This window comes from Cucumis sativus, chromosome 4, assembly GCF_000004075.3.
Source record: "Cucumis sativus cultivar 9930 chromosome 4, Cucumber_9930_V3, whole genome shotgun sequence".
In the NCBI taxonomy this organism is placed as follows: Eukaryota; Viridiplantae; Streptophyta; class Magnoliopsida; order Cucurbitales; family Cucurbitaceae; genus Cucumis; species Cucumis sativus.
The window spans coordinates 3256426-3281887 of record NC_026658.2 but is presented as its reverse complement, the minus strand read 5'-3'; the positions used below and the strand labels follow the sequence as shown (position 1 = coordinate 3281887).

The window sequence follows — 25462 nt, the reverse complement described above, 5'->3', positions numbered from 1 at the left end:
AAAGAGCTATACTTTATGACCAAAATTCTATTACTTATGGAAAGTTGTTGAGAGTTCCAATAACCTATAAAATCCTCGTGCTTCTCATATAATTATTAATAAGTTGTCAAAGTTTTGGCAAAAATAAAAAATAAAGGATTCTTTTTTTAAATGAAGGTTACTAATATATGATTCAATGTGGGAACAATGATTTTATTCGTGAAATAAACTAAGTAAACGTAACGAGACAAATGACACAAATACAATTGTCTCATAAATTTAGTCAAAGTTGAATCAAAGTTAAACACAAATGGAAGCTAACAAAGTTTAATGAACACGAATGAAGATTCTTAAGAGATTGATGAGCCTTAAAATGGGAAGTAAGTGAGAAAATAGATGTTGTACAGTGAATAGAAAAACTAATTTAACCACAAGAAGAAAACAAGATAACCTTATACTATCGGAAAGATGAAATAACGATGATGTTTAAATGCATGTAAAAGGTAAACTTGTACATTCACCTCACAATTCCTTCCCTAAAATGTTGAACTTAAAAAGCGAATTTAAAAAACAAACATTTTTTTGTGAGTAAAAAAGATCAAATTCCCTTCAACTTTTACATCAGTGTAGCAACAACCAACTCCAAATAGGTAATAACTTTATGAGATTAGGAGTGACCAATTAAGTAAAATATAAACTAAAATAACGAGGCTGACTGAGTAGGGTTCAACTCCTTTATTTGAAAAGGGGCAATTGTCGCAATAGAAAATGAAGTCAGATGTATTTGATCTTTCAACAATCGAAGATGTTCTAATTGAGAAGACGAAATGGTGCACAGTGCTTACGATTCCTTCGAGCTACTCAAGGATAATCCTTCCAAAATCGAATCCATTGAATCTTATGGCTCCAAGCTTTTCATTGGTTGCTCCGATGGATCCCTTCGTATTTACTCCCCGAATTCCTCCGCTTCCGACCGCTCTTCCGCCTCTGATTTCCACTCCAGGTCGACGGAGCTGCAACAGGAACAATATGTACTGGAGAAGAACGTGTCCGGGTTCTCCCGGCGATCTCTGGTGTCAATGGAGGTCATTGATTCGAGGGAGCTCCTTTTGACTCTCTCTGAATCAATCGCATTTCACAAACTTCCCAATTTGGAGACTCTCGCTGTAATTACCAAGGCCAAGGGTGCTAATGCCTATTCCTGGGATGATCGCCGAGGCTTCTTGTGCTTCGCTAGGCAAAAGAGGGTCTGTATTTTCAGACATGACGGTAACTATCTATCCACTCAAATTTTTTTTTTCTCCCAGTCAGTTCGTATACTTCGAATTTGAATTTGATTTGGTTTAGAAATAGTTTAGCTTAGCTTGGATTCTATTTCGTGGAATAGATTTAACCTGAATCAGTATCTAGTTATGGAGTCTAAATTCTTGCTCTTTTAATCTTGTTCAGTCACTCGGCAATTTGAAGGAACATTTGCAAAGAATTTTAGTATAAATGTTACCCATCTTAGAGATATATTATAATCTGCGGCAAGGAATTTAAGATGTTTTTGGCATTGTAGGGGGACGAGGATTCGTGGAGGTAAAGGAGTTTGGCGTCCCTGACACAGTGAAGTCAATGTCTTGGTGTGGAGAAAATATATGTTTGGGAATTAAAAGAGAATACGTGATATTAAATGCTACCAGTGGCGCATTGACTGATGTATTTCCTTCTGGGAGGCTAGCCCCGCCTTTGGTAGTCTCCTTACCTTCTGGAGAACTTCTTCTTGGAAAGGTATGTATCCATCATCTAATTTTCTCTTTACATTATTCTGCTCAGGTGTTTGCTTTGAAAAAGAACAAAGAGTTTCATTCTAACGTAGAACATAGAATTAAATCATTGGTAACTATGGAATATAAAGAATCAGTTTTAAGGAATGAAACGTGAACCATCCCCGCCACTAGGCTGTTGCTTTTTTTGGAAAAATTATCTTTTGTTTTGCTTACAGAAAAAGTGATGAAACATGGACATCCATACCCTCTTAGTAGTATGGTTGTGAAGTTGATACTCTTAACTTAAAAAATCACTTGAATTATGGGTTTCTCTTACTCCCTAACGATATTTTGCCATGTCAGCCCCTCACATACTAAGTGTAGGTAGTGTTACTTCATTGTTTGCATTTACTAAAATAAATTTTATTTTTTGAACTCCTTGGTTTAGTTAGTATGCCGAGGGTGAGCTTTGCTAACATGTGGAAGAGAAGAGGAGACGATAAAAAATTATGTGTAATGTCATAATGACTGTATAAGCGTCAGTGGAGGTGCATTTGTGAATGGAACTGATATGGGCCAAAAGTACATTCTTTTGTAGTAAAGGGATTTCACCGAACATATGAAATTGCAAAGGGGTGAGGAGGCTCAACCCAAATCAAGTAAGATTACAGAAAACTCCTACAATAAGTCAGCGTTTAAACCATAGAATGAGAGATAGTGGAGATTAGTGAAAGTTTTAGAATTTGGATGTCATAATAGGTATACTACAGCGCTGTACCAAATGATAGTTGTATATGAGATTATTCATGCATGACTAGGCACTTTATGTAGTAGACAGCTGGACTTGTTTGCTGGTATCTTAATTCTAGACTGGCAGTTGGCTCATTTTCCAAAATTTGTTTATGCTACATTTTGGAAACAAAAACAACAGGCAACATAGTATGACAAATTTTTGCTTTATTATCATTAATGTTTTTGGGATAAGAAACAATGGTGTTTACATTCATCAAAAGCACCAACAACGAAAAACCTAGGGGCAAGGGGTTGAGATTACCCCTTCCAAAGAGTTAGACAAGGAGAGCCTTCCAATGGTTAATAATCATCAAAATTTTATAATGACAAAAAACTACTGTGTAATTTTCTCATCACCAAGAGGTGTTGCACCAAAAACAGGATTGAAAAAGGAGCACTTGTATTCAAACACCCTACTATTTCTTTCTTTCCAACGACAAAACAATATTGAATACCAGTAGTACTCATTCTCTTTGATGTATCAGTAATGGACACCTTATGTCTCACTTTTAGGATAACATTGGTGTTTTCGTGGACCAAAATGGGAAACTGCTTCAAGAAGGCCGGATTTGTTGGTCGGAGGCTCCTTCTGTCGTTGTCATACAAAATCCTTATGCAGTTGCTTTGTTGCCAAGATATGTTGAGGTATTCTCGATCCATTGTAAGCAATTTAAAACAATTCATCGTTGAAATACACATACTTCCATCATTTAAATTTGCAGATTCGGTCTCTCCGGTCTCCATATGCATTGATACAAACCATTGTCCTTCGAAATGGCCGGCATCTTATTGACAGTAAAGCATGCTCTGGTTGTTGGATTAGACAATTCTGCTTATGGCCTCTTTCCTGTTCCTCTTGGTGCACAGGTGATTTTCAGCCCATTTACAAGAGTGTTAATTGTGGGTGGTTGTAGTTTGGGTTGTCTTAGTTCACATTGTTGATTGTCAAAAGGGAAATATTTACAAAATTAGATTGTTTTATGATTTGAGTACGAATGTAGTAGTTTCAGTATTTTTGGTACTTCCAATTCCATCTATCATGTGTTATTAAATAAATTTGAAGGATTCTTTGGTTATATGGTCCAAAATCTTGAAACAGCACAAACATACTACAATGTCACATACATGTAAGAAACCTTTTTCGGGTTGCAGATAGTTCAATTAACAGCATCTGGTAACTTTGAGGAAGCGTTGGCTCTGTGCAAGTTGCTTCCACCTGAAGATTCAAGCCTTCGATCTGCAAAGGAGAGTTCAATCCATATCAGGTGGGTTTTCATACCATGAAACCTACTCATGTGGCTGTGGTTTTTCTTCTTTCCAATTTTGCAGTGAAAGCATTGTTTGTTAATCATTACTTAGTATCCATTTAATTATTAAAAAGAAATAGGAAGTCATATAATTTAGTCCAGGTATGAAAAGTAGAAACAGCCTAGTTTTATCTCCCCAAAAAGTCCACTTTTTTTTTCCACGAGCTTATAGGAGCTCAAATTGATACAAACCGAAATCAACAAAGAATCACAGTCACCACTTATAGACAGAGTATGCAAGTTTCTGCAATGTTCTCTCAATCGCAATTCTGAATTCTCTATATTTAACATTAAAACTTCTCTGATTTCGACCTAACCAAATTTCTCGAAGTACACCCATTACTGCTATAGTTCAGGGGAATTTTGAATTGTCACGGATTGACCTAACGGTCATCAAGGATCAATATAAATAAAAATAGGGTTTAGAGAGTACATTCAAGGCTTCAAGCCATGGTGCCGTTTATATAGGATTAAATATCTCACAAGTTTCCTGGGCAAGTAGCTTCAACTTCAAGAGAATTTAGTCTGTTTAGGGTTTTCTTGTTTCCAACTTTCCAACTAGCCTCAGTCAATTACCTTCAACTTCAAGAGACATTGTTGTGGCAGTTAGGTGTGGATACCTTACTATTGGTAGAAGAAGATGCTGGACCCCTTGTGAACTCCATCTTCCAATTCTTCTTTTGTGGTTAGGGTGAAGATCATAAATCATCTTCCTTTGTCATTCAAACCTGCAGCAGCCTGCAGCCATCCTCCTCCCTGCATTTGCTCACAGTGAAGATCTTTGGAACATATTGCACTGGCTGATCACAGTTAATATTTAAGTACTTCTAGGAGAATTTTGCAAGACCTTTATGTTCTTTTCAACAACTTCTGTTAGAAACTATTTCAAAATATGTTTTGTCTTTATATTTCAGATATGCTCATTATCTTTTTGATAATGGGAGCTATGAGGAGGCAATGGAACATTTTTTGGCATCTCAAGTGGATATAACCTACGTGCTTCCCATTTATCCTTCAATTGTCCTTCCAAAGACAACTTTGGTTACTGAAACAGAGAAATTGGTGGATTTGGATGATCCTCATCTTTCAAGAGCTTCTTCAGGTTTTTCAGATGACATGGAGTCGCCTCTACACCAGCTGGAATCTGATGAGAACACATCACTGGAGTCAAAAAAAATGAACCATAATACTCTCATGGCTCTAATCAAGTTTTTGCAGAAGAAAAGGCACAACATTATTGAAAAGGCCACTGCTGAAGGGACAGAAGAGGTAGTTTTAGATGCTGTTGGAGACCGGTTTAAGAAATCTTACAAGGTAAAGTCCCGAAATTTTTGTTTCTTTGCTTCTTTGCCTCTCTCATGTAGTATTGTAGTCTCTTTATTTATCTATTTTTCGGACAGTGACACCATGTTCTTGTATGAGTTTTGATCGTGAAGGATTCCATTTTCTTACTCCTGGAAAGTGGTCGACGTTCTTTTGAATATTAGATAATTTCAAATGTTTGGATTTTATATTTATGTCATTATCTTTGACTATGATGGATGTTGAGAGAAACAAAGTATGTTGGCCCTATAAACTGGTGATTTAGATAAAATCATCATGAGTAAAACTTGTATGAATATAATATCGATATTGCATGTATATTAGTGTGTGTTGTTATTTATAGCTTAGTTAAGTTTTTTACTTCATTGTAAGATTACTCTGTTTATTTTAAGGAACCTTTATACACCTACAGAATTATCATGTATTTGACTCCATTGAAGGGAGTAAGAGTATACCAGGGTGGCTGCTCCCAAGCTTGAGTTAAACTACAGTTATTTTGTGTTAACTGCACAAGTATGAATGGGAAAGAGATTCCTTGAAATTACTATGTTAGCTTTTGTAGAGCATACGTATTTACAAAATAAATTCGAATTTTTTGGTAGAGAACACCATTTTCCCTTGAGGGAGGAATCGTGGGCTTAGGAAATTATGAAAAGATGCTTGGATTCGCAAGACTCATTGAGGAAATAATTCCATAAAGTAGTTTTCGCAATGTTAGACTAGATTATAGGAGAGTATCCCAATCCCGGGGGTGGACCTCATCCCTAGGTGTTAGGAATGCAATTAAGGATTAGTAATTAGTTAGGAAAGTTGTCAAGGAGATCGGTTATGATTAGAGAGAGTTGGTTATCAGTAGAGAGAGTGGGTGGGGATAAACTTAGGTATTTGATGATTGAATTAGAGCTTGGGGGAGATCTCAAGAGGGAGGGTTCAAGTAACTCAAATTACTTTATTGTAGTTTCTTAATGTTATTGTGTATTTTCTGTATTTGGATACCTAACAAATTGGCATTGGAGCATGTTTATCTTGAGAGCATCCATTCTGGCTATGGATTTGGATCGAGATATGCTCAATCATGTGGTTAAGAATTTGTTGGAGGTATAGAGGGAGATCAAGGATTTAAATCAAACACTGAAAGGAAGACAAAATTGTGCGGAGAATATTGAGTTAGTGACTGAGGTTGAGGTCAATGGTTGTTACAAGATTGTTGATGTCAAAGGCCAAAGGAATCTTGGTGGTGGAAGAGGAAATCAAACGAGGAAGATGTAGTCGAAAAGGGGAAAACATTTAGGGCAAATGGGTGTGCCATCACTTAAGCTGGGATTGCAAGAATGTGGGCTTGGCCCAGTGGAAAAGAACAAGGGCTGGATATTTTTTAGTAGCGGGTTTGCTGGTATTTTAATGTTCAAATTGGATTTGGGAGTGAGTATTTTGTTTAGTGCTTGCAATTCAATGGTTTCTAGACAACCCACACCTTGAGGACGATATATGTTTGTCAGGGGTCGATAATGTTAGGAATGAAATTAGGGATATTATATAGGTATATTAGTAATTAGTTTGGGAAGTAATTAGTAGGAGTGGCTATAAATTGAAAGACTGGGTAGGGATGAACTTGGGGATCTGGTGAGTGAAATAGGATTGGGTGAGATTGTAAGACCCCCAATTATCCATACTTATAGGAGGAAGGGTAGAAAAGTAACTGCACAGGGAATTATTATGGAGAAATGATTGGAAGGACGTTCTGAGTGGTAGGGCCCACTGGGCTGAGGAATATGTGAGTCTATAAATAGGATTATTAGGTTGGAGTAGCTAGGGTATTTTTAACTTTTAGGAGGTAGGGCTACAGCAGCCACCAGGGTCTCTTAAAACCAAGAGGCTGGTATGATCTTTTCTGCATTTTTCCTTGTTGTTTCTTGTTATTTCTTTTCATCTTGTGAATCTGGATCATTTGGCTTTATATATAAATAAAGTAAACCAGAGTACCGCCTCTGTTTAAGCCATTTATACAGTCCTTTCAGTCTAAATTATTGTTAGTATCCTAACAATTGGTATCAGAGCCCGAAAAAACTGGGGGTGGTTACTAGACTAATGGCGCAGAGACAAATAGAAGACAGAGTGGATGGAACTGAGAAGGAAATAATGGGTCTGAAAGAGATGCTGTTAGAAATGAAAAAAGCAATGGAACGAATGGCTGAGGATCTAAGAGAGAACCATAGCTACAAAAGAAGGGAGGAATCTGGGACCTCCGACGGTTCAGTAATGAAACTGAAGGGAAAAGCTGAGGAAACCGATGTTCATAACGAAGGGAACTTGACCATGGGTGACCGTAGTAAATATAAGAAATTAGAGATGCCAATGTTCTTGGGAGAAAACCCGGAATCTTGGGTTTACAGGGCAGAGCATTTTTTTGAGATCAATAATCTACCCGAGACCGAAAAGGTCAAGGTAGCAGTAGTCAGCTTTGGACAAGATGAGGTAGACTGGTACAGATGGTCACACAATCGGAGGAAGGTGGAGTCGTGGGAGGATCTAAAAGAAAGGATGTTTGATTTTTTTAAAGACACAGGGCAGAAGAGTTTAGTGGCGAGACTGATCAGGATTGAACAAGACGGTTCCTACAATGATTATGTAAAGAAATTTGTTAATTATTCAGCACCCCTGCCCCACATGACAGAGAGTGTGTTAAGGGATGCATTCCTGACTGGGCTAGAGCCGAACCTGCAAGCTGAAGTCGTGAGCCGCAATCCACTAACATTGGAGGAGTGTATGAGAGAGGCACAGCTGGTCAACGACAGAAATTTAGCCCTGCAATGGTCCAAGGCAGAAGGGGGAGGACGGAATTACAAAAAAGGCGAAGGAAGCACGAACAAGGGTCCAGAAGGTGGGGAGAAGGGAATCACCAGGAAAACAGAGTTTCCTTTGAAACAGGTGACAATTCCCATTAAAGGCAACTACCAGAAGAGTGAACCACCAGTGAAACGCTTATCGGATGCGGAATTCAGAGCACGACTTGACAAGGGTCTGTGTTTTAAATGCAATGAAAGGTACTCCCCTGGACATCGATGCAAAATGAAGGACAAAAGAGAGCTGATGCTGTTTATCATGAATGAAGAAGAAAGTCTGGAAGACGAAGACAGAACAGAGGAAACTAATGAAGAAGTATTAGAGTTGAATCAGCTTACACTGGAGGAGGGAACCGAAATTGAGTTAAAGGCAATACATGGCCTAACAAGTAAAGGAACGATGAAGATCAAAGGCGAAATTAAAGGGAAAGAAGTATTGATACTGATTGACAGTGGGGCCACCCACAATTTCATACACAACAAAATTGTGGAGGAAGTGGGACTGGAGTTAGAGAATCATACTCCGTTTGGAGTCACTATCGGAGATGGTACAAGATGCCAAGGAAGAGGCGTGTGTAACAGGTTAGAACTAAAACTTAAAGAGATCACAATCGTGGCTGATTTTTTAGCAATTGAACTGGGGAGTGTAGATGTGATTCTAGGGATGCAATGGTTAAACACAACGGGAACCATGAAGATACACTGGCCATCCTTGACCATGACATTTCGGATGGGAAAAAAACAGTTTATCTTAAAAGGAGATCCTTCACTTATTAGGGCAGAGTGCTCTCTGAAAACTATTGAAAAAACATGGGAAGAGGACGACCAAGGCTTCTTACTCGAAATGCAGAACTATGAGGCAGAGGAAGATGGGGAATTGGATGAAGTACAGAGAGTAAAGGGGGATGAGGAAGAATCTCCAATGATTCAAGTCTTACTCCAGCAGTACACGGATTTATTCGAAGAACCGAAGGGATTACCACCAAAAAGGGAGTGTGACCATCGTATTTTGCTGGTAACCGGCCAGAAACCTATCAATGTGAGACCTTACAAATATGGCCACACACAAAAAGAAGAAATCGAGAAGTTAATATCTGAAATGCTCCAAGTTGGGATAATACGACCCAGTCACAGCCCTTACTCGAGTCCTGTGTTGCTGGTAAGAAAGAAAGACGGAGGGTGGAGATTCTGTGTTGATTACAGAAAATTAAATCAAGTAACCATATCGGATAAATTTCCAATACCCGTGATAGAGGAATTGCTAGACGAACTGCATGGGGCCACTGTTTTTTCAAAACTGGATCTCAAATCTGGATATCATCAGATACGGATGAAGGAGGAGGATGTGGAAAAGACAGCATTCAGAACCCATGAAGGACACTACGAGTTTCTGGTCATGCCGTTCGGCCTCACTAACGCACCAGCTACTTTCCAATCTTTAATGAATCTGGTCTTTAAACCCTTCCTCAGGAGATGTGTACTGGTATTTTTTGATGATATATTGATATACAGCACGAATCTCACAGAACACGAAAAGCATTTGGCCATGGTTTTTGCAGTAATGCGGGATAACCAGTTAGTTGCTAACAAAAAAAAATGCGTAATAGCCCATTCACAGATTCAGTATTTGGGGCATTTAATATCCAGTAGAGGGGTTGAAGCTGATGGAGACAAGATCAAGGACATGGTAAATTGGCCCCAACCCAAAGATGTAACCGGATTGAGGGGGTTCTTAGGGTTGACAGGTTACTACAGAAGATTCGTCAAAGGGTATGGGGAGATGGCAGAACCGCTGACCAAATTATTACAAAAGAACTCATTCCTATGGGGGGAAGAAGCAACAGAGGCGTTTGATAAGCTGAAATTAGCCATGACAACCCTACCCGTACTAGCTCTACCGGATTGGAACCTGCCTTTCATCATTGAAACAGATGCGTCGGGGATTGCTTTAGGGGCAGTTCTATCTCAAAATGGCCATCCCATAGCTTTTTTCAGTCAAAAACTATCAAACCGAGCAAAAACCAAGTCCATATATGAGAGGGAATTGATGGCTGTGGTTCTGTCAGTACAGAAGTGGAGACATTACCTCTTGGGAAGGAAGTTTACAATCATCTCAGATCAGAGGGCCCTCAAGTTCCTTTTAGAGCAAAGGGAAGTGCAACCCCAATTCCAGAAGTGGCTGACTAAACTCCTCGGGTATGACTTCGAAATACTTTACCAACCCGGACTACAAAACAAAGCAGCCGATGCCCTCTCCCGAATAGAACAACCAGTGGAAATGAAGAATATGTCCACCACGGGTATTGTCAACATGGAGGTGGTAGAGAAAGAGGTTGAGTTAGATGAAGAGCTTAAGGCAATCATTGAAGAATTAAAACAGAATCCTGATGAGCCTAGTAAATTCCAATGGGTGAATGGAAACCTATGGTATAAGAAGCGGATTGTGTTGTCAAAAGAATCCACTCTGATCCCCACCTTACTACATACATTTCATGACTCCATTTTGGGAGGCCATTCCGGGTTCTTAAGGACGTATAAAAGGATGTGTGGGGAATTGTATTGGAAGGGTATGAAGGCGGATGTAAAAAAATATGTGCAAGAATGCGAGGTTTGCCAGAGAAATAAGTTGGAAGCAACTAAACCAGCTGGAGTTCTGCAGCCAATTCCAATTCCAGAAAGAATCTTGGAAGACTGGTCCATGGACTTCATTGAAGGGCTACCTAAAGCAGGAGGTATGAATGTAATAATGGTAATTGTGGACAGGCTGAGCAAATACTCCTATTTTATCACCATGAGGCATCCTTTCAATGCAAGGCAAGTGGCTGAAGTGTTTATTGACCGGGTAGTGAGTAGACATGGAATACCTAAGTCAATCATTTCCGATAGGGATAAAATTTTCATAAGCAACTTTTGGAAAGAAATATTTGCTAGCATGGGAACCCTTCTAAAAAGAAGTACGGCATTCCACCCTCAAACGGACGGACAAACTGAAAGAGTAAACCGTTGTGTAGAAACTTATCTGAGGTGTTTTTGTAATGAGCAGCCGACAAAGTGGAATAAGTTCATTCCCTGGGCAGAACTATGGTATAATACAACTTTCCATGCCTCCTCAAGATCAAATCCCTTCCAGATTGTATATGGACGATCACCTCCTCCGCTGCTATCATACGGCAATCACAAGACTCCTCACAATGAGGTGGAACTAATGCTGAAAGAGAGGGATTTAGCACTGATTGCTCTAAAGGAGAACCTGAACGTGGCGCAGAACCGAATGAAGAAAATGGCAGACTCTAAGAGGAGGGAACTTAAGTTCAAGGTGGGAGATGAGGTATATCTCAAGCTTCGACCCTATAGGCAACATTCTCTAGCACGAAAGAGGTCGGAGAAGTTGGCCCCTAAATTCTATGGACCTTACCGCATAATTGAAGAAATTGGAGAAGTGGCGTATAGGCTGCAGTTACCGCCCGAAGCTTCCATTCATGACGTCTTCCATATTTCCCAACTGAAACTGAAATTGGGAAAAACACATGTAGTACAAATCCAACAACCAGTACTAACGGAAGAGTTTGAACTACAGCTACAACCAGAAACCGTACTGGGCATTCGATGGAATAAGGACTTGGGGGCCAACGAGTGGTTGGTGAAATGGAAAGAACTACCGGAGAACGAGGCTACCTGGGAAGCAGTGTACCAAATGAATCAACAGTTTCCCACCTTCCACCTTGAGGACAAGGTGAACTTGGAACCGAGGGGTATTGTAAGACCCCCAATTATCCATACTTATAGGAGGAAGGGTAGAAAAGTAACTGCACAGGGAATTATTATGGAGAAATGATTGGAAGGACGTTCTGAGTGGTAGGGCCCACTGGGCTGAGGAATATGTGAGTCTATAAATAGGATTATTAGGTTGGAGTAGCTAGGGTATTTTTAACTTTTAGGAGGTAGGGCTACAGCAGCCACCAGGGTCTCTTAAAACCAAGAGGCTGGTATGATCTTTTCTGCATTTTTCCTTGTTGTTTCTTGTTATTTCTTTTCATCTTGTGAATCTGGATCATTTGGCTTTATATATAAATAAAGTAAACCAGAGTACCGCCTCTGTTTAAGCCATTTATACAGTCCTTTCAGTCTAAATTATTGTTAGTATCCTAACAGAGATCTCATGAGGGTTGGTGCTAGTACCTCGAATACTTGTTATATTGCAGTTTCTTCATTGAAATTGCAGTGCTGCCATCTTGGAGAGAGAGTCCATTAATTAAGTTTTCACCCTTTTTGAGAACATTCACCCTGCAAATCACCTAACTAGAGTCCCTTTCAGTACATCAAATAAAATTGGACAAATAAATTTGCTAGAAAATGTCGGTAGGATGGATTTGTTGGTTGTCCTAGAAGGTTAGAAATGCTTGAAAACGAATTTTGAATATGAATCTCCTGCATTTACCAACTGCCAGAAAAATTAATAATCTCTTACGTAAGACAAGATGCCTCCTAAAGCCTAAGTTCCATCTGTTGTTGACTGCACCTACAATTTTCCACGAATTTTTTTTTAGATCCAGTTTGATCAAAGAGCTCAGAGAAGTTAGAGAAGGAAACATTCAGGGTAGAGGTTTCTGATAGAAATTTGACCTTAAGATGGGGGTCGCACTCTGCCATGCTGGTAATCATTCAAATTCAGTTTCCAAGTTGTACAAGACCCAAACTCCACGATAGGGTTCCAACTTTCTTGGCAGTAGAACATGTGAAAAGGGGATCATCGGCACAATTCCCCCAAAATATTACTCACGATGGGTTGGGGTAACTTGGAAGGAATGAGTACATCTTTGTCTGTAGTGATTGACATGTTTAATAAAATCCATACTGATTTCTCTAATTTTTTTATCAATTGATCATAAATTATCTTTTGTCTACAGGGACGAGGAAATATTCCCATCAGCTCTGGTGCTAGGGAGATGGCAGCTATACTGGATACAGCATTACTTCAAGCTCTGCTTTTTACTGGACAATCATTTGCGGCTTTGGAATTATTGAAAGGCCTGAATTATTGTGACGTAAAAATATGTGAAGAGATCCTTCAGAAAAATAAACATTATTCGGCTCTGTTAGAGTTGTATAGGTGCAATTCTATGCATCGTGAAGCTTTAAAACTTTTGCATCAATTAGTAGAAGAGTCAAAAGTCAACGAGTCTCAAACTGAACTCCAAAAGTTTAAACCTGAAATGATCATTGACTATCTTAAGGTAAGTTTTCACAACCACTTGAAGAAGATACTTTTGATGGATTTTTTTTGTGTTCACTGCATGATAACTGTAATGGCTGGATTTAGATTGTAGATGTTTTAAATGTTTTCATGATAGGATATAGCATGATAAGATTTAATCAATTTTATTTGTTAACAAAGCACAAGCCAAGAGGAGAATATTCCTGTCTTGTTTTGATCTCAGAAGCTCAACAGTTTAACTATTCTATAGTTTTGACACAATTTTTCATACAGCCTCTTTGTGGAACTGATCCCATGCTGGTTCTGGAATTCTCGATGACCGTTCTTGAAAGCTGCCCCACGCAAACTATTGATCTCTTTCTTTCGGGGAATATTCCTGCAGACTTGGTTAATTCCTATTTGAAGCAACATGCTCCAAACTTGCAGGCAACATATTTGGAGCTTATGCTTGCAATGAACGAGAGTTCAATTTCTGGAAATCTCCAAAATGAAATGGTAAATGCATACAGAGGCATAGAACCTGCTTTGCTGAGTTTGATATGGCTCTATTTTATGTCCTTTTACATGACATTTACTTCTTTTCATGACATAAGAATTAACACAATAGTATGTGCAAACTACACTAGCTGATTTTTTGTACTTACTGTTGATTTGGACTGATCATGGTGTCCTTTAATTAATTACAAATGGTACTGATTGATAAAACTACTTGCAGCTTCAAATATATCTTTCGGAAGTTCTTGAGTGGTATGCTGATTTAAATGCTCAAAACAAATGGGATGAAAAAATTTACTCCTCCACGAGAAAGAAGTTGTTGTCTGCTTTAGAGTCAATCTCAGGGTATCAGCCGGAAGTTCTATTAAAACGCCTGCCCTCGGATGCATTATCTGAAGAACGAGCAATTTTATTGGGGAAGATGAACCAGCATGAGCTTGCCTTATCTCTCTATGTTCATAAGGTAACCTTTGACTGTTTGAACTAGATTTGCACCGTCAACCTTCTCTTCATTTCAGTTAACAACAGTTGCGACTAGCTTCCATTTTTTCCCTGTAATTCTGTTATTTGCAGTATATTTTATACTAATTCAAAACAATGAAGTATTTTTCTTCATTTTTTCTAGATCCATGTTCCTGAGTTGGCACTATCCTACTGTGACCGGGTTTATGAATCTTTAGCTAACCAGCAACCAACAAAATCTTCTGGCAATATATACCTGACTCTTTTACAAATATACCTCAATCCCCGCAGAAACAACAAAAAATTTTGAGAAGAGAATTACTAACTTAACATCTCCTCAAAATATGGGGACTCCAAAACTTGGGTTAGGTCCGTCATTCAAGGTTAAAGGAGTCGTCGTGCAGCTAAGAAAATTGCTGCAATAGAAGGTGCAGAAGACATGAAAGTTAGTCTTAGTAACACTGACAGTAGCAGGAGTGATGGCGACACTGATGAACCTGGCGAAGAAGGAAGCTCTTCAATTATGCTTGATGAAGCTCTGAACCTGTTGTGAGCCAAAGGTGGGACAGAATTAATGGAGCACAGGCACTCAAACTTTTACCCAAGGAAACAAAGTTACAGGTAATCGTTCTTTCATTAGACATCTTAAAATAAAGATTGAATAGAAAACACTAGAACTCACCCCATGCTTATGCGTGCACTCCTAAATTATCTAATCTTGTCTCAAATTACTTCTGGATGTTACTGTCTCTGATTTAAATCGAACCATTTAAGCCTTCTTTAATATCTAGACTATAGACTATAGATGTAGATTGTTAATATTTTTTTCTAAACTTCATACAGATTTTGAATAATTTGAATTAATTAAATAGTAAGAATGTAATTGATTAAAACTAAAAGAAGATCTAAGAGACCAAATTCTCTCCTTAAACTTATTATATGCATATATATATCTTTTACAGATAGTTATGCTTCTAAGTCTCTTTCTAGTTTCATCATTATTAGCGTCTTCTTTAATCCTAAAATGCAGAACTTGCTACAATTTATTGGACCACTTTTAAGGAAATCCAGTGAGGCGTACAGGAATTCTTCAGTGATAAAGAGTTTGCGACAAAGTGAAAACTTACAGGTATGCACTGAACAAAAATCAAAATAAGTTTATGAGTGATTCCATTGCAAATCAAATTTTTTTTCCAGATTGGATATCTTGATGTCATCATTTTTATGTCCTTGCATTATTTGATTGACTTACTACCCTTCAAATCATATGGTAATCCATTGGATTTGATCGCAACCTTATTGTAACATGGTATATGCTTTTATTTTGAAGTTGGGAAGATATTAGCCTCAACTTCCAATTGACATTCAAATGGTGATCTATTACCATTTTGATACTTGGTCGACACCTTCCGTTTTAGAGAGAGAAAAAAGAAAAAAGAAAAATCACCTTCACTAGCGAATTTCATACTACCTGAAACATGAGCCCAATGATCATCCCCATACGTCTCGACTGCTGCACATTTACACTACATCCACAACTAAGTGACACGAAGTTATTGTCAGCATCAGCCAACCTAAATCAAGATTCTTCCTCACAACCCATAACTCGTCTGCTGAATTCCCTTCATCCTTACGCTATTTGAGCTTCATTATAACAATGTCTCATGTGAAACCACGATATCATCTCACATACTAAGATTATTTTGATGTGGAACAGGTGAGAGACGAACTCTATAGCCAAAGGAAACCTGCTATAAAAATAACCAGTGATAGCATGTGCTCTCTCTGTAAGAAGAAAATAGGGACGAGCGTTTTCGCGGTCTATCCGAATGGGAAAACACTTGTGCACTTTGTATGCTTTAGAGACTCACAGAACATGAAGGCTGTGTCTAAGGATTCACCCATAAGAAGGCGTACATAATAATCAAGGTGATGGTTTCTCCATTTTTAGGTTTCAAACACAAAAATGAAAGGCTTTAACAGGGAAAAAGAAAACTAACAAACTCAGGTGTGTCAAGGGAAGTCTGTCTTTTTCATGACAAGGATGAGGAATACATGGAAAACTGGCCTGGAGGGGTTGCTTTTTTTTCTTTTTTTTTGTCATTCATTGGATTGGCTTTTTGGGTGTATTTATTTAATATAATTTTTTGTTTTGCAATTGGGTGAAATATGTGAGGTTTGTATCTATATGAGGGTTATGATTACTACCTTTTATATGTATATCTACTTTGCTTTGTGAAATATTGCAAGTTCAGCATGAATGAAAAAGCAAAAGGATCCTCATTGATAATGTGATAAAATCAAGTAATTCTTTCTTTGCTGTTTTTTCCTTCTTTGGAAAAGGCAAAATGGAAACAAAAGTTATTAATAAAAGAATAGCATTTATAAAATTCTGAATAAAATCAAAAGGAAAGATTATGTAGCTCTTCATGCTTTGGGTTTCATTTTAGTTTTGTACTTTTTCATTTTTTGAATTTTTATGTATACTTTCAATCAACTTTGAGCTTAATTTCTTGATAAATCTTAAATTTTGTTTCGTTTTTTCTTTTTATATTTTTATTACAGTATGTAGGGTGGTGAAATCGAATTTATGGATTTGAAGTTTAGAGTACTATGCAAGTTGAATTATACTGGTTTAACTTAAAATCTAAATTTAATCATTTGAGAATCTCTATAGAGACCATTTTATAAAAATGGTAATTATTGTCAAATGTGTTATCTTTTTTACAATTTTTGTTAATCTTTTTTCATAAATCTTAAAAAGTTTATCATTTTTAATTTTTATTTTATTTTTTTAAGAAAAAAATTAAGTAGAGGCTAATACTAGTTTGTTGATAAGCAGACATGGGAAAAATTAAGAATGAGAAAGTAACCTGCTTCAAAGCAGAGTATTTCATTATTCTAAAAGAATTTAAATACATAATATCTTTTACTTTTCAGCTGAAATAGAAATAAATAATTGTTCCCATGAAACCTTATCCTCTACCTCGACCGGGGATTGATTGTTGATACACGATCCAAGCCATTAATTTTTTTCTATTCCTTATTATCTTATTACCAAATCAACGCGGCTAGTTAATAGGATGTTTAATGTTGAAGTTGATGTTTATTTGGTATCTGAAGTTTTGATAATGACACTTTAGTTTTTTAGATTTGCAAAATCGTTCTAAATGATAGGAGGAGGTAGAGAGAAGTTGAAGAAAATATTACTCAATATAGAAGTTAATAAATATTTTGAATTCATTTAATTTTACCAAACTGATTATTGTCATCTTACTTTTTAACGATCAATTTAACACAGATACCATTTAGAATGATTTGACAAATCTCAAAGACTAAAATGTCACATTTGAAATGAGACCAAATCAATATCAATCTTCAAACCCCAAAGACTAAAAGTAGTGTAATTTAATTTGCTCCATTCATCTTTAAATTTTGTTCTAAATGATTGTCAAAATAAACTTAACTCAATCTTATCTAACATGTAGTTCTTTTTAAATTCTTTTAAATGAGAAAATTGAGAATTTCTTTTTTGGTCTCATTAACATCATAAAGTAGCTCAACAGGTGAAGGACGAATATTCCTTTAATAAAAAGGTTAAAAGTTTAAATTATCTCATTCTTACTGTTGAACTTAAAAAAAGCAAAATTAGACAATGAAACACGTAGCAAATAAACCATGCATTTAGCGAAAGAACAAAAAAAAAAATTCATCAACTGAGTTTGAAACCTTTGCAATTTCTTTACATCTTGCTAGTGAACAATGGTGGAGAGTCACCAAGTTGGTGTATTTTCTTCATTTCCCAAATAAAAGAATATAATTGCTGCTACTTCCAATAGGGAAAAATATGCCAATAATTCTTTACCCCATTTTCACCTAAATCTTAATTAAAAATGGATCCTTTCAATTTAAAGTGAGTGTGTGAGAAAATACATTCTATCTCCACACTTCAATTAAAGTAATTATGGATGCTCAAAAATACCTACCATAAAAATAAGTATTCATGAAACCGTAAACTTATTTTTTAGGTTCATAATAATTTATCGTTTTCAATAATGAATAATTTAATTAACCAGGCAAAAGCTTTACCTAAATCTTCAAATTTTAACACAAAAAGATGAAAGTTTATTGTCATTTTTCTTTGAAATCTTGCCAATTCTATACCCTGCACTAATTGTGTTTTATAATTTACGAGATATACTTATTTTTTAATCTTCAAGTGCAAATTAAAACCTTTGAAATGATGATAATTTTAAGTTAAAATTGTAATGTTTATTTTATTATAACAAAGTATTTTTCAATTATCCAAACCTAAAATGTGAAATTGAAACTTTAATGTATAAATTGAATGCACAAGTCGAGAGGAGAAAGTTGATTTTTATTTTATTTTCTTTTTAATTATGTCTTTTCTTGACTTTAGGAGTGTTTAATTATTATAAATTAATAATTTTTTCTTAATTTGATTGTCAACCTAACCTATAGCTAATGTTTACAGTATTAACTTCAAAATCATTTATCACCATGCATTACTTAAAAAGATAAATAATAAATTGACATTTTACTCCCCAAATTCTTCCCATTTTCCAAAAGGTTGAATCTCTCATATTTTCTGTATCTCACTCTCTTTTGACTTTTTTCAAAACTTTAATTTTTAATCTCGAAATTTGAAACTCATTAAATACAAATATTAATGTGCGTTAATAATAAATGCAAGAATCAATTTACATAGGATTGGTTTTTTTTTTTTTATTTCAAAAGAAAAAAAAAAAACTTGGAAGACATTTCATTCACTTTTTTTCCTCTATTTTTCTCAACCTATTCAATTAGGAAATAAATTTGAATTGTTTAATAATGATTTACACCTATTTTTACATAGTTTGATATAAAACTAAGTTAAATATTAGGGAAGTTGTTCTTTAAGAAAAAACATTACAAAATTGTTCTTTAAAAAAAACATTAGGGAAGTTGCAAGAACAAGTCTCATGTCATTCTTTCTAGTTTCTGAATAGGTTGAGAAAAATAGAGGAAAACAAGTAGATGAAATGTCTTCCAATACTTTTTTTTTTCCTTTTAAAAAAAAAAAACCAATACCATGTAAATCAATTCTTGCATTTATTACTAACTTACATCAATATTTGTATTTAAATGAGTTTCAAATTTCGAGGATTAAAAATTAAAGTTATAAGAAAAGTCAAAAGAGAGTGATGGACAAAATATATATACCTTCACATATACATATATATATAAATATGAGAGATTAACATTTTGGAAAGTGGGAAAAATTTGGGAGGAAAATGTCAATTTATTATTCATCTTTTTAAGTAAGTGTGGTGATAAACGATTTTGAAGTTAATACTCCAAATAGTGAATAAGATTGTTTAAAGTGAGAATCAAATTAAAAATAAATTATTAATTTATATAAATATATCTAAAGTGATACATATACAAAAACAGTACGCAACTATATATTATGAAATTTTACCCGACGTTATTAAACCAAAAGAGTCAATTAGAAGAAAAACCACTCTAAAACATTACTCTCACTAGTGACAACCACATATACTTTTTTACTAGCAATCAAACAGTGAAATTCGAGAGACAATTATATATATATATATATATATATATATACTTAACAGCCAAACAATTTGACAACACGAGCAAAGTTGTGGTGCGATGAACCACCTTCTCCCAACGCTTTCGCAGCACTCCTTTGAAGTTCCTTAGCCTTTGCCCTAATGGCTTTCCCTTCATCATCTTCCTCCACCATTATCTTCCTTACCATAGCTGCGATCTCCTCTCTTTCAATCAATGCATTCGTTGGTAGCTCCTTTGATCGGACACCCACTCCGATCTCCTCAGTTAGCATTGTGGCATTCATTCGTTGCTCTGCATACAATGGCCACACCACCATTGGTACTCCATTTGTAATGCTTTCCAACGCCGAGTTCCATCCGCTGTGAGAGAAAAAACCTCCCACCGCTGGACTCCCTAGCACCGCTGTCTGGTCCGCCCACATTGATACTACGAACCCCACCTCGCTCGTGCGTTCCAAAAATCCCTCTGGCAAAAACTTCGCCAACGATTGCTCCTCACTCTCGTCTCCCGTCGTAAAAAATGCACCGTCCGATCTTACCTATAAGATTACAAAATGTTAAATTTATATATTAATTTGAAAGTATATAGATTAAATTTTATTTAAATAAACTCTAATGATCAAAAATAGTTTTTTTTTTAATGATGTATGTGGGTAATTAATTCAAACCCATCACGTGGAAATGAGAATAAAAAATAGGCATCAGTTCATATGCCCACTCTTTTACCACATGGAAAGATAAAACAAAACAAGAATTAGGCACACACCAATTCGTATGCCTACTTTCTTACCGCATGGAAAGATAAAACAAAACGAGAATTTTGATCCAACCTTTTCACTTCTTTCAAACTAACTATTAAATCTTTTCTTGAAACAAAACAATGGTTCGATACGTGATAAATTTTACTTGAACAACTACATAAGTTGCACAAAATAGATGTAACACTAAGTACTTTTCTTCGAGTTTGTCCATATCTGTGCAGTTGACAGATAATATTCAACCACAAATTGATATTCCATAAATTTTGCTTTTATAAAGAGTAGTATTTTTTTAAGAATAATAATATTTACACATTATTCTTCTCTGTAAAAAAATATATTTTATTCAAATATTTTTCTTTAATTAATTTGTAAAAATAATTAATTAAAAAAAATTGTTTTAAACAACAAAGCTTAGCCAAATACAATTTATATGGAACAAATTATTATGTGTCTTTCAAAATGATATTTTATAAAGAACTATTTTTTTAAAAAAATAAAACCCCGTGATAAAACATGATTAGTTTCTTAATTACATTTTACCTTTGGGGCGCGTACCACCCAAACAAATCTCTGCCGACTCATCTCCAAGCCGTGAGCCACTTCTGTCATTTGCTCAAACGACAGCGTTCCACCGCTCCCAAACGACACGTAGATCACCGACTCACTGGGTTGCTTACTCAACCAATTAAACAACTCACTCGAACCGCCTTTCTTCGAACCGGGCTGCCTCACGATTGGTCCAATAGAGTAAACCGGCGGTGAGATTTTACCCAACAGATTCCGGTCGTTTAAAGATGCGAGCGTGCGATCTTGCAACTCATCCCACGTGTTAACCAAAACGCCGTCACTCGATGCTATCCCCATCCCCAATTTCAAGATTTCGAAATATTGCTGTTCGGTCCGGTCCAGAAGTGGGTCGATAACATCGCATGGCCGAACCGATTCGCATCCTGGGATTTGAAGCGGTTCTTTCTGGTCCACGTACTGGCCAACGATCTCCCTGTCCCACACCTGAGCGTAAACCATGACGGCTAAGAACCATGCATTGGAGGCAACGAACGCGTATTTCTTCATGTCGAACTCGTCCGCGACGGCGAAGGATTCGATGGAGAAGATGTCAGCAATGAGGACGGAGGGAGGGGAGGTCATGGCGGAGACCGCGGAGCGGAGTATCGGGACATGGCGGCGCGCATGGTGATGGCGAGGCGGCCGACAACGGAGGATTCAGTGACATCAGACATGTCGGCGGGAGGAAGTTCGACAACGGTGAAGAGACCAGCTGCTTGGGCGGCGGCGATGACTTTGTTTTTCGGCGGAGGAGGAGCGGGAGGGGACGATGAAAACAGTGACGGTGAGACGGTGGCGGCGTGGAGAGGCGCGTGGCGAACTCGAGTGCGGGGAAAAGATGGCCCATTCCGGGGCTGGAAATAAGAGCAACATGAGCTGCGGATTCCATGGACAGAGGAAGAACTGAGAAATGAGTAATAATTAGAAACAAGAGGTTATGGGTGTGACTTTGTTGTATATGAATGTGGTATATATATTGCCTTGGATGTGGTAGGTTGAGATGATTGAGGGTAAATCGAATAAAAAAATTGCTTTCATGCAATTCCAAAAAAAATGTTACGAAATTAAACACGTTACCAAATCGCCTCTTAAGCAATGACAAAAAGACTAATAGTGATTAAAGATTGACACGAATTTACGTGTCGAACAAAATAATAACAGTATTATTACATAGAATATTTTTTTCATAATACAGTATAAACCTCACTAGATTAGAGAGTTTTAAACTCCAATTTTCTTTAGACTAATGGATTGTGTTCAAAGCACCCTCCAACGAATTCAAGACAATCCAATAAAACAAATAAATGAAAAGGAAAATTTAAAGCAAATAAAAATCAATTAAAACTACATAGTTTATTAACAATGTATTATTAACTATGTCTACAAGTGTGAGTATAACAAAATCTTTTTTTTTGTAAGTTAAAAGCAACAAGATATAGATTTAAAAGGCATTTCAATATTTGCTTCTATGCATCACATCAAATTATTTAAATCATAAGTTACACCTTGATTTCGTATATAGGAAATGGTTGAAAAGAAAATTAGTTAAAGTATTTTACTCGGCAAAACTATAAATAATATATAAATCATTGCTAAACTTTATTATTTGTTATAAAAAGTACTTTTATTCCTTTAAGCGTATCTACATTTTTTTTATACCAATTTGAGATATAAAAGGTGTGTGGGAATGAACTGTGGAATAATGTGAGTGTTTAATTTGCATTTCCATTTCCATTTTTTTAAATTCTAAGTTCAATATTCTAATTAATTTTTATATATATTCCAATATTAGTTTAGATTCATTTATGGAAAGCCTCCATAATGTTAAAACTTTTGAAAGGAATTGGTTTCTTTTAAACCAAAGACAAAGTTCACACGTGAGTTTTGTGTTTTTGGTAGGTTTTTGCCATTTAACTTTTTGTTACCACTTATTTCAGTAAGGAACAAATTTATGTCGTAAGAATAACTTCCTCTACGTTGAAAGAAAATCGATAAAGTATTTAAAAACAAAATAAAGAAAATGTGTGAAAAGATGAAAGAAAAACATGCATAAAAGTATCATCCATCTTAACCACAAATCTTTACTTACAAAAGAAGCGAAAGGAGATAAAGTTAAACAAGCAAAAAAGGCAATTTAGTAGTCGTCAGTCAAATAGTGGACTCGATTGTGTAGATATATTATTAGTGATTGAGTAAAATAACATGACAATATATAATAAGATTTTTAACTAGAGAGAAACGTCAGTATATGTTAGCCTCAATAAAACATGAGGTAAAAAACACATTAAGGTCATATGGAGTGTGTAGTAAGGAGAGAGTCAGTTTCATCGCACCTACAAAATCAAAATAGTGTGGTAGATAGAGTAGTTTGTTGAACAAGAGACAATAACGTGAATCTCATTTTCAATATTAGTAGGATATTATCTCATTTGAACATATATAGCACTGATACCTTCATATATAGTTAATTAATTTGTTGAGAAGGTGTGATGTAGAGAAACGACAAATAATAATGTGAAGTTAGAAAAAGAAACGAGTTATGCATGTGATGAATAAAATTATAGAAGGTACATATAATTAAAATTTAATTATAAAATTTTGAATTGGGAGTGAAATGGGAACACAATGTGATAAAAGAGAGACATAGTTGAAGAAGAGTTGGTCTGGGGTTGTGGTGGTGAACCGGTGAACCGGTGGTAGGTAGGAGAAGCCGAAGTTATGTGCCCTAATTTTTGTTGTTTATTCTAATTATTATTGACTTTTATTCCAATGGTTTTTTACTATATGCTCCCTCTCTATTTTAAATTATTCAAAGTACATACACATATATATAATAATGATAATAATAATAATAATAATTTCCTCTTAACAAAAAGAAAAAAACAAATAAAAAAAGAATTTTAAACCTTTAGTAAGTTTTTTATTCACGTTCCGAAATCAAAATATAGTCCAATGAACTAAAATACTAAGAGATTAACAAAGTTTTAGATTCTATTTAGATCTATTGTTTACCGAATTTGAAATTTTTGTTATATTGGGTAAATTATTTTTAACTATTGTTAGGATTTAATCTACTTATCTTCAACTCGTGGTGTTAAAAAAACCACTAAATTGTATATCTATAAACACGTAGATGTAGGTACATAGACACATGTATATATTCCTATTTTGTTTCAGTATTTTTGATTTAAAATATCATTGAATTTTTTAAAGGGTAAAAAATGTTGTTACATGTTTAAAAATACTACTACACAGTTAGTTTTAAATAGAAACAATTAATAAGTATTTACGACATGCATCAACTTCACATTAGTGTTTAAGGTTAAAATTATAATAATATATAGTTAATGTTTCTAACTATTCTAACTAATAATTAATTACAATATTTCAAATTTCAAATTTTTGTATTTGTTACAATGTTTACTATTTATTGTAGTATTAATTATTTTCTATGCATGCATATTATGTCTTTTCCTAATTATTACTGTTTCTCTATTGTTTTATATATCTACACTAAAATAGTATACAGTCAAACACAAACTATTATAATTTAAACCAACATAATTTGCATCCAAAATATAGATTATTATAACTTACAAACTATAACAACCAATTCAACGCCGCAAATGTCATCTCTAGCTTTTTGTTTCAAAAGTTATCTCTAACTTTTCAAAAGCAGTAAACACATTAGGTTAAAAAATACAAAATACACAAAAACTTCAAGTTAAAACTAATTTTTCTATGTATAATATATCCATCCAATTACCACACTAGTGTGATGAGAGATCTACATTGGCTAGATATAATTAGGCTTTTTGGACTGTAAGAAAGTCATTAAGACCTTCAGTAGATTGAATGAAGGTTTATTATACCTAACGTTTTGATTCACACGTAACAAATCTCTTTTTATATCAAAGACACAATCAATGATGAATGAGAGGTAGTTGTTGTGATTTTAGTTAATGGTTGTGGTTGTTTAATTGGTTTAGAAGAAGGTTTTGGTGGGGTCTTTCACGTGCTAGGAGAATTGAAATGAGTTGAGTTAATAAGTTTTGGAATTAGTATTTTGGAATTATAGTAAATTAGTGTTTGAAATGTAGCGTTATAAAATCACGTTTTTCGATAATGGTAAAAAATACATATTAAAACTAAGATTGAACTTATTGTATGTTAAAATATACATACAAAAATTAAAAGATAAAGTAACTCAATAAATGTTTAAAGTAATTAAAGACTGTTTGCAGAGTGTTACCACTATAATTTAAAATTAAAAAAAATTATGACTTAAATATTAGACATCATTTTAGTTTTGTATCTTTTTAAATATCAAATTTGGATCTCATACTTTTCAACTTTCTTTAAAACAACTG

At 35.4% G+C, this 25462-nt stretch overlaps 2 protein-coding genes across 2 annotated transcripts; one reads left to right on the top strand and one right to left on the bottom strand.

Moving 5' to 3' along the window:
* The first annotated feature begins 730 nt into the window (after nucleotides 1-730).
* On the top strand, nucleotides 731-16484 carry LOC101209397 (vacuolar sorting protein 39). Its single transcript, XM_004149101.3, is given in 14 exon segments — nucleotides 731-1248; nucleotides 1541-1752; nucleotides 3036-3167; nucleotides 3245-3319; nucleotides 3321-3389; nucleotides 3675-3787; nucleotides 4744-5143; nucleotides 12903-13229; nucleotides 13484-13705; nucleotides 13926-14168; nucleotides 14331-14717; nucleotides 14720-14788; nucleotides 15198-15296; nucleotides 15885-16484. Coding segments are annotated over 14 exon segments (2994 nt in total). The 5' UTR covers nucleotides 731-806; the 3' UTR covers nucleotides 16089-16484.
* A 3124-nt stretch (nucleotides 16485-19608) lies between these two features.
* LOC116403185 (anthocyanidin 3-O-glucosyltransferase 5-like) lies at nucleotides 19609-21840 on the bottom strand. The gene is made up of 2 exons (XM_031883730.1): nucleotides 21066-21840; nucleotides 19609-20303 (listed from the first exon to the last, which is right to left on the bottom strand). The coding sequence occupies exons 1-2, from the start codon at nucleotides 21672-21674 to the stop codon at nucleotides 19800-19802; spliced, it is 1113 nt and encodes a 370-aa protein (XP_031739590.1). The 5' UTR covers nucleotides 21675-21840; the 3' UTR covers nucleotides 19609-19799.
* Between the last annotated feature and the right edge of the window lie 3622 nt (nucleotides 21841-25462).

Coding starts and splice junctions, on each gene's coding strand:
- LOC116403185 (XM_031883730.1), bottom strand. CDS start 21,674: ATGACCTCCCCTCCCTCCGTCCTCATTGCTGACATCTTCTCCATCGAA. Junction 20,304..21,065: donor GGGTGGTACGCGCCCCAAAG/GTAAAATGTAAT, acceptor GTAATCTTATAG/GTAAGATCGGACGGTGCATT.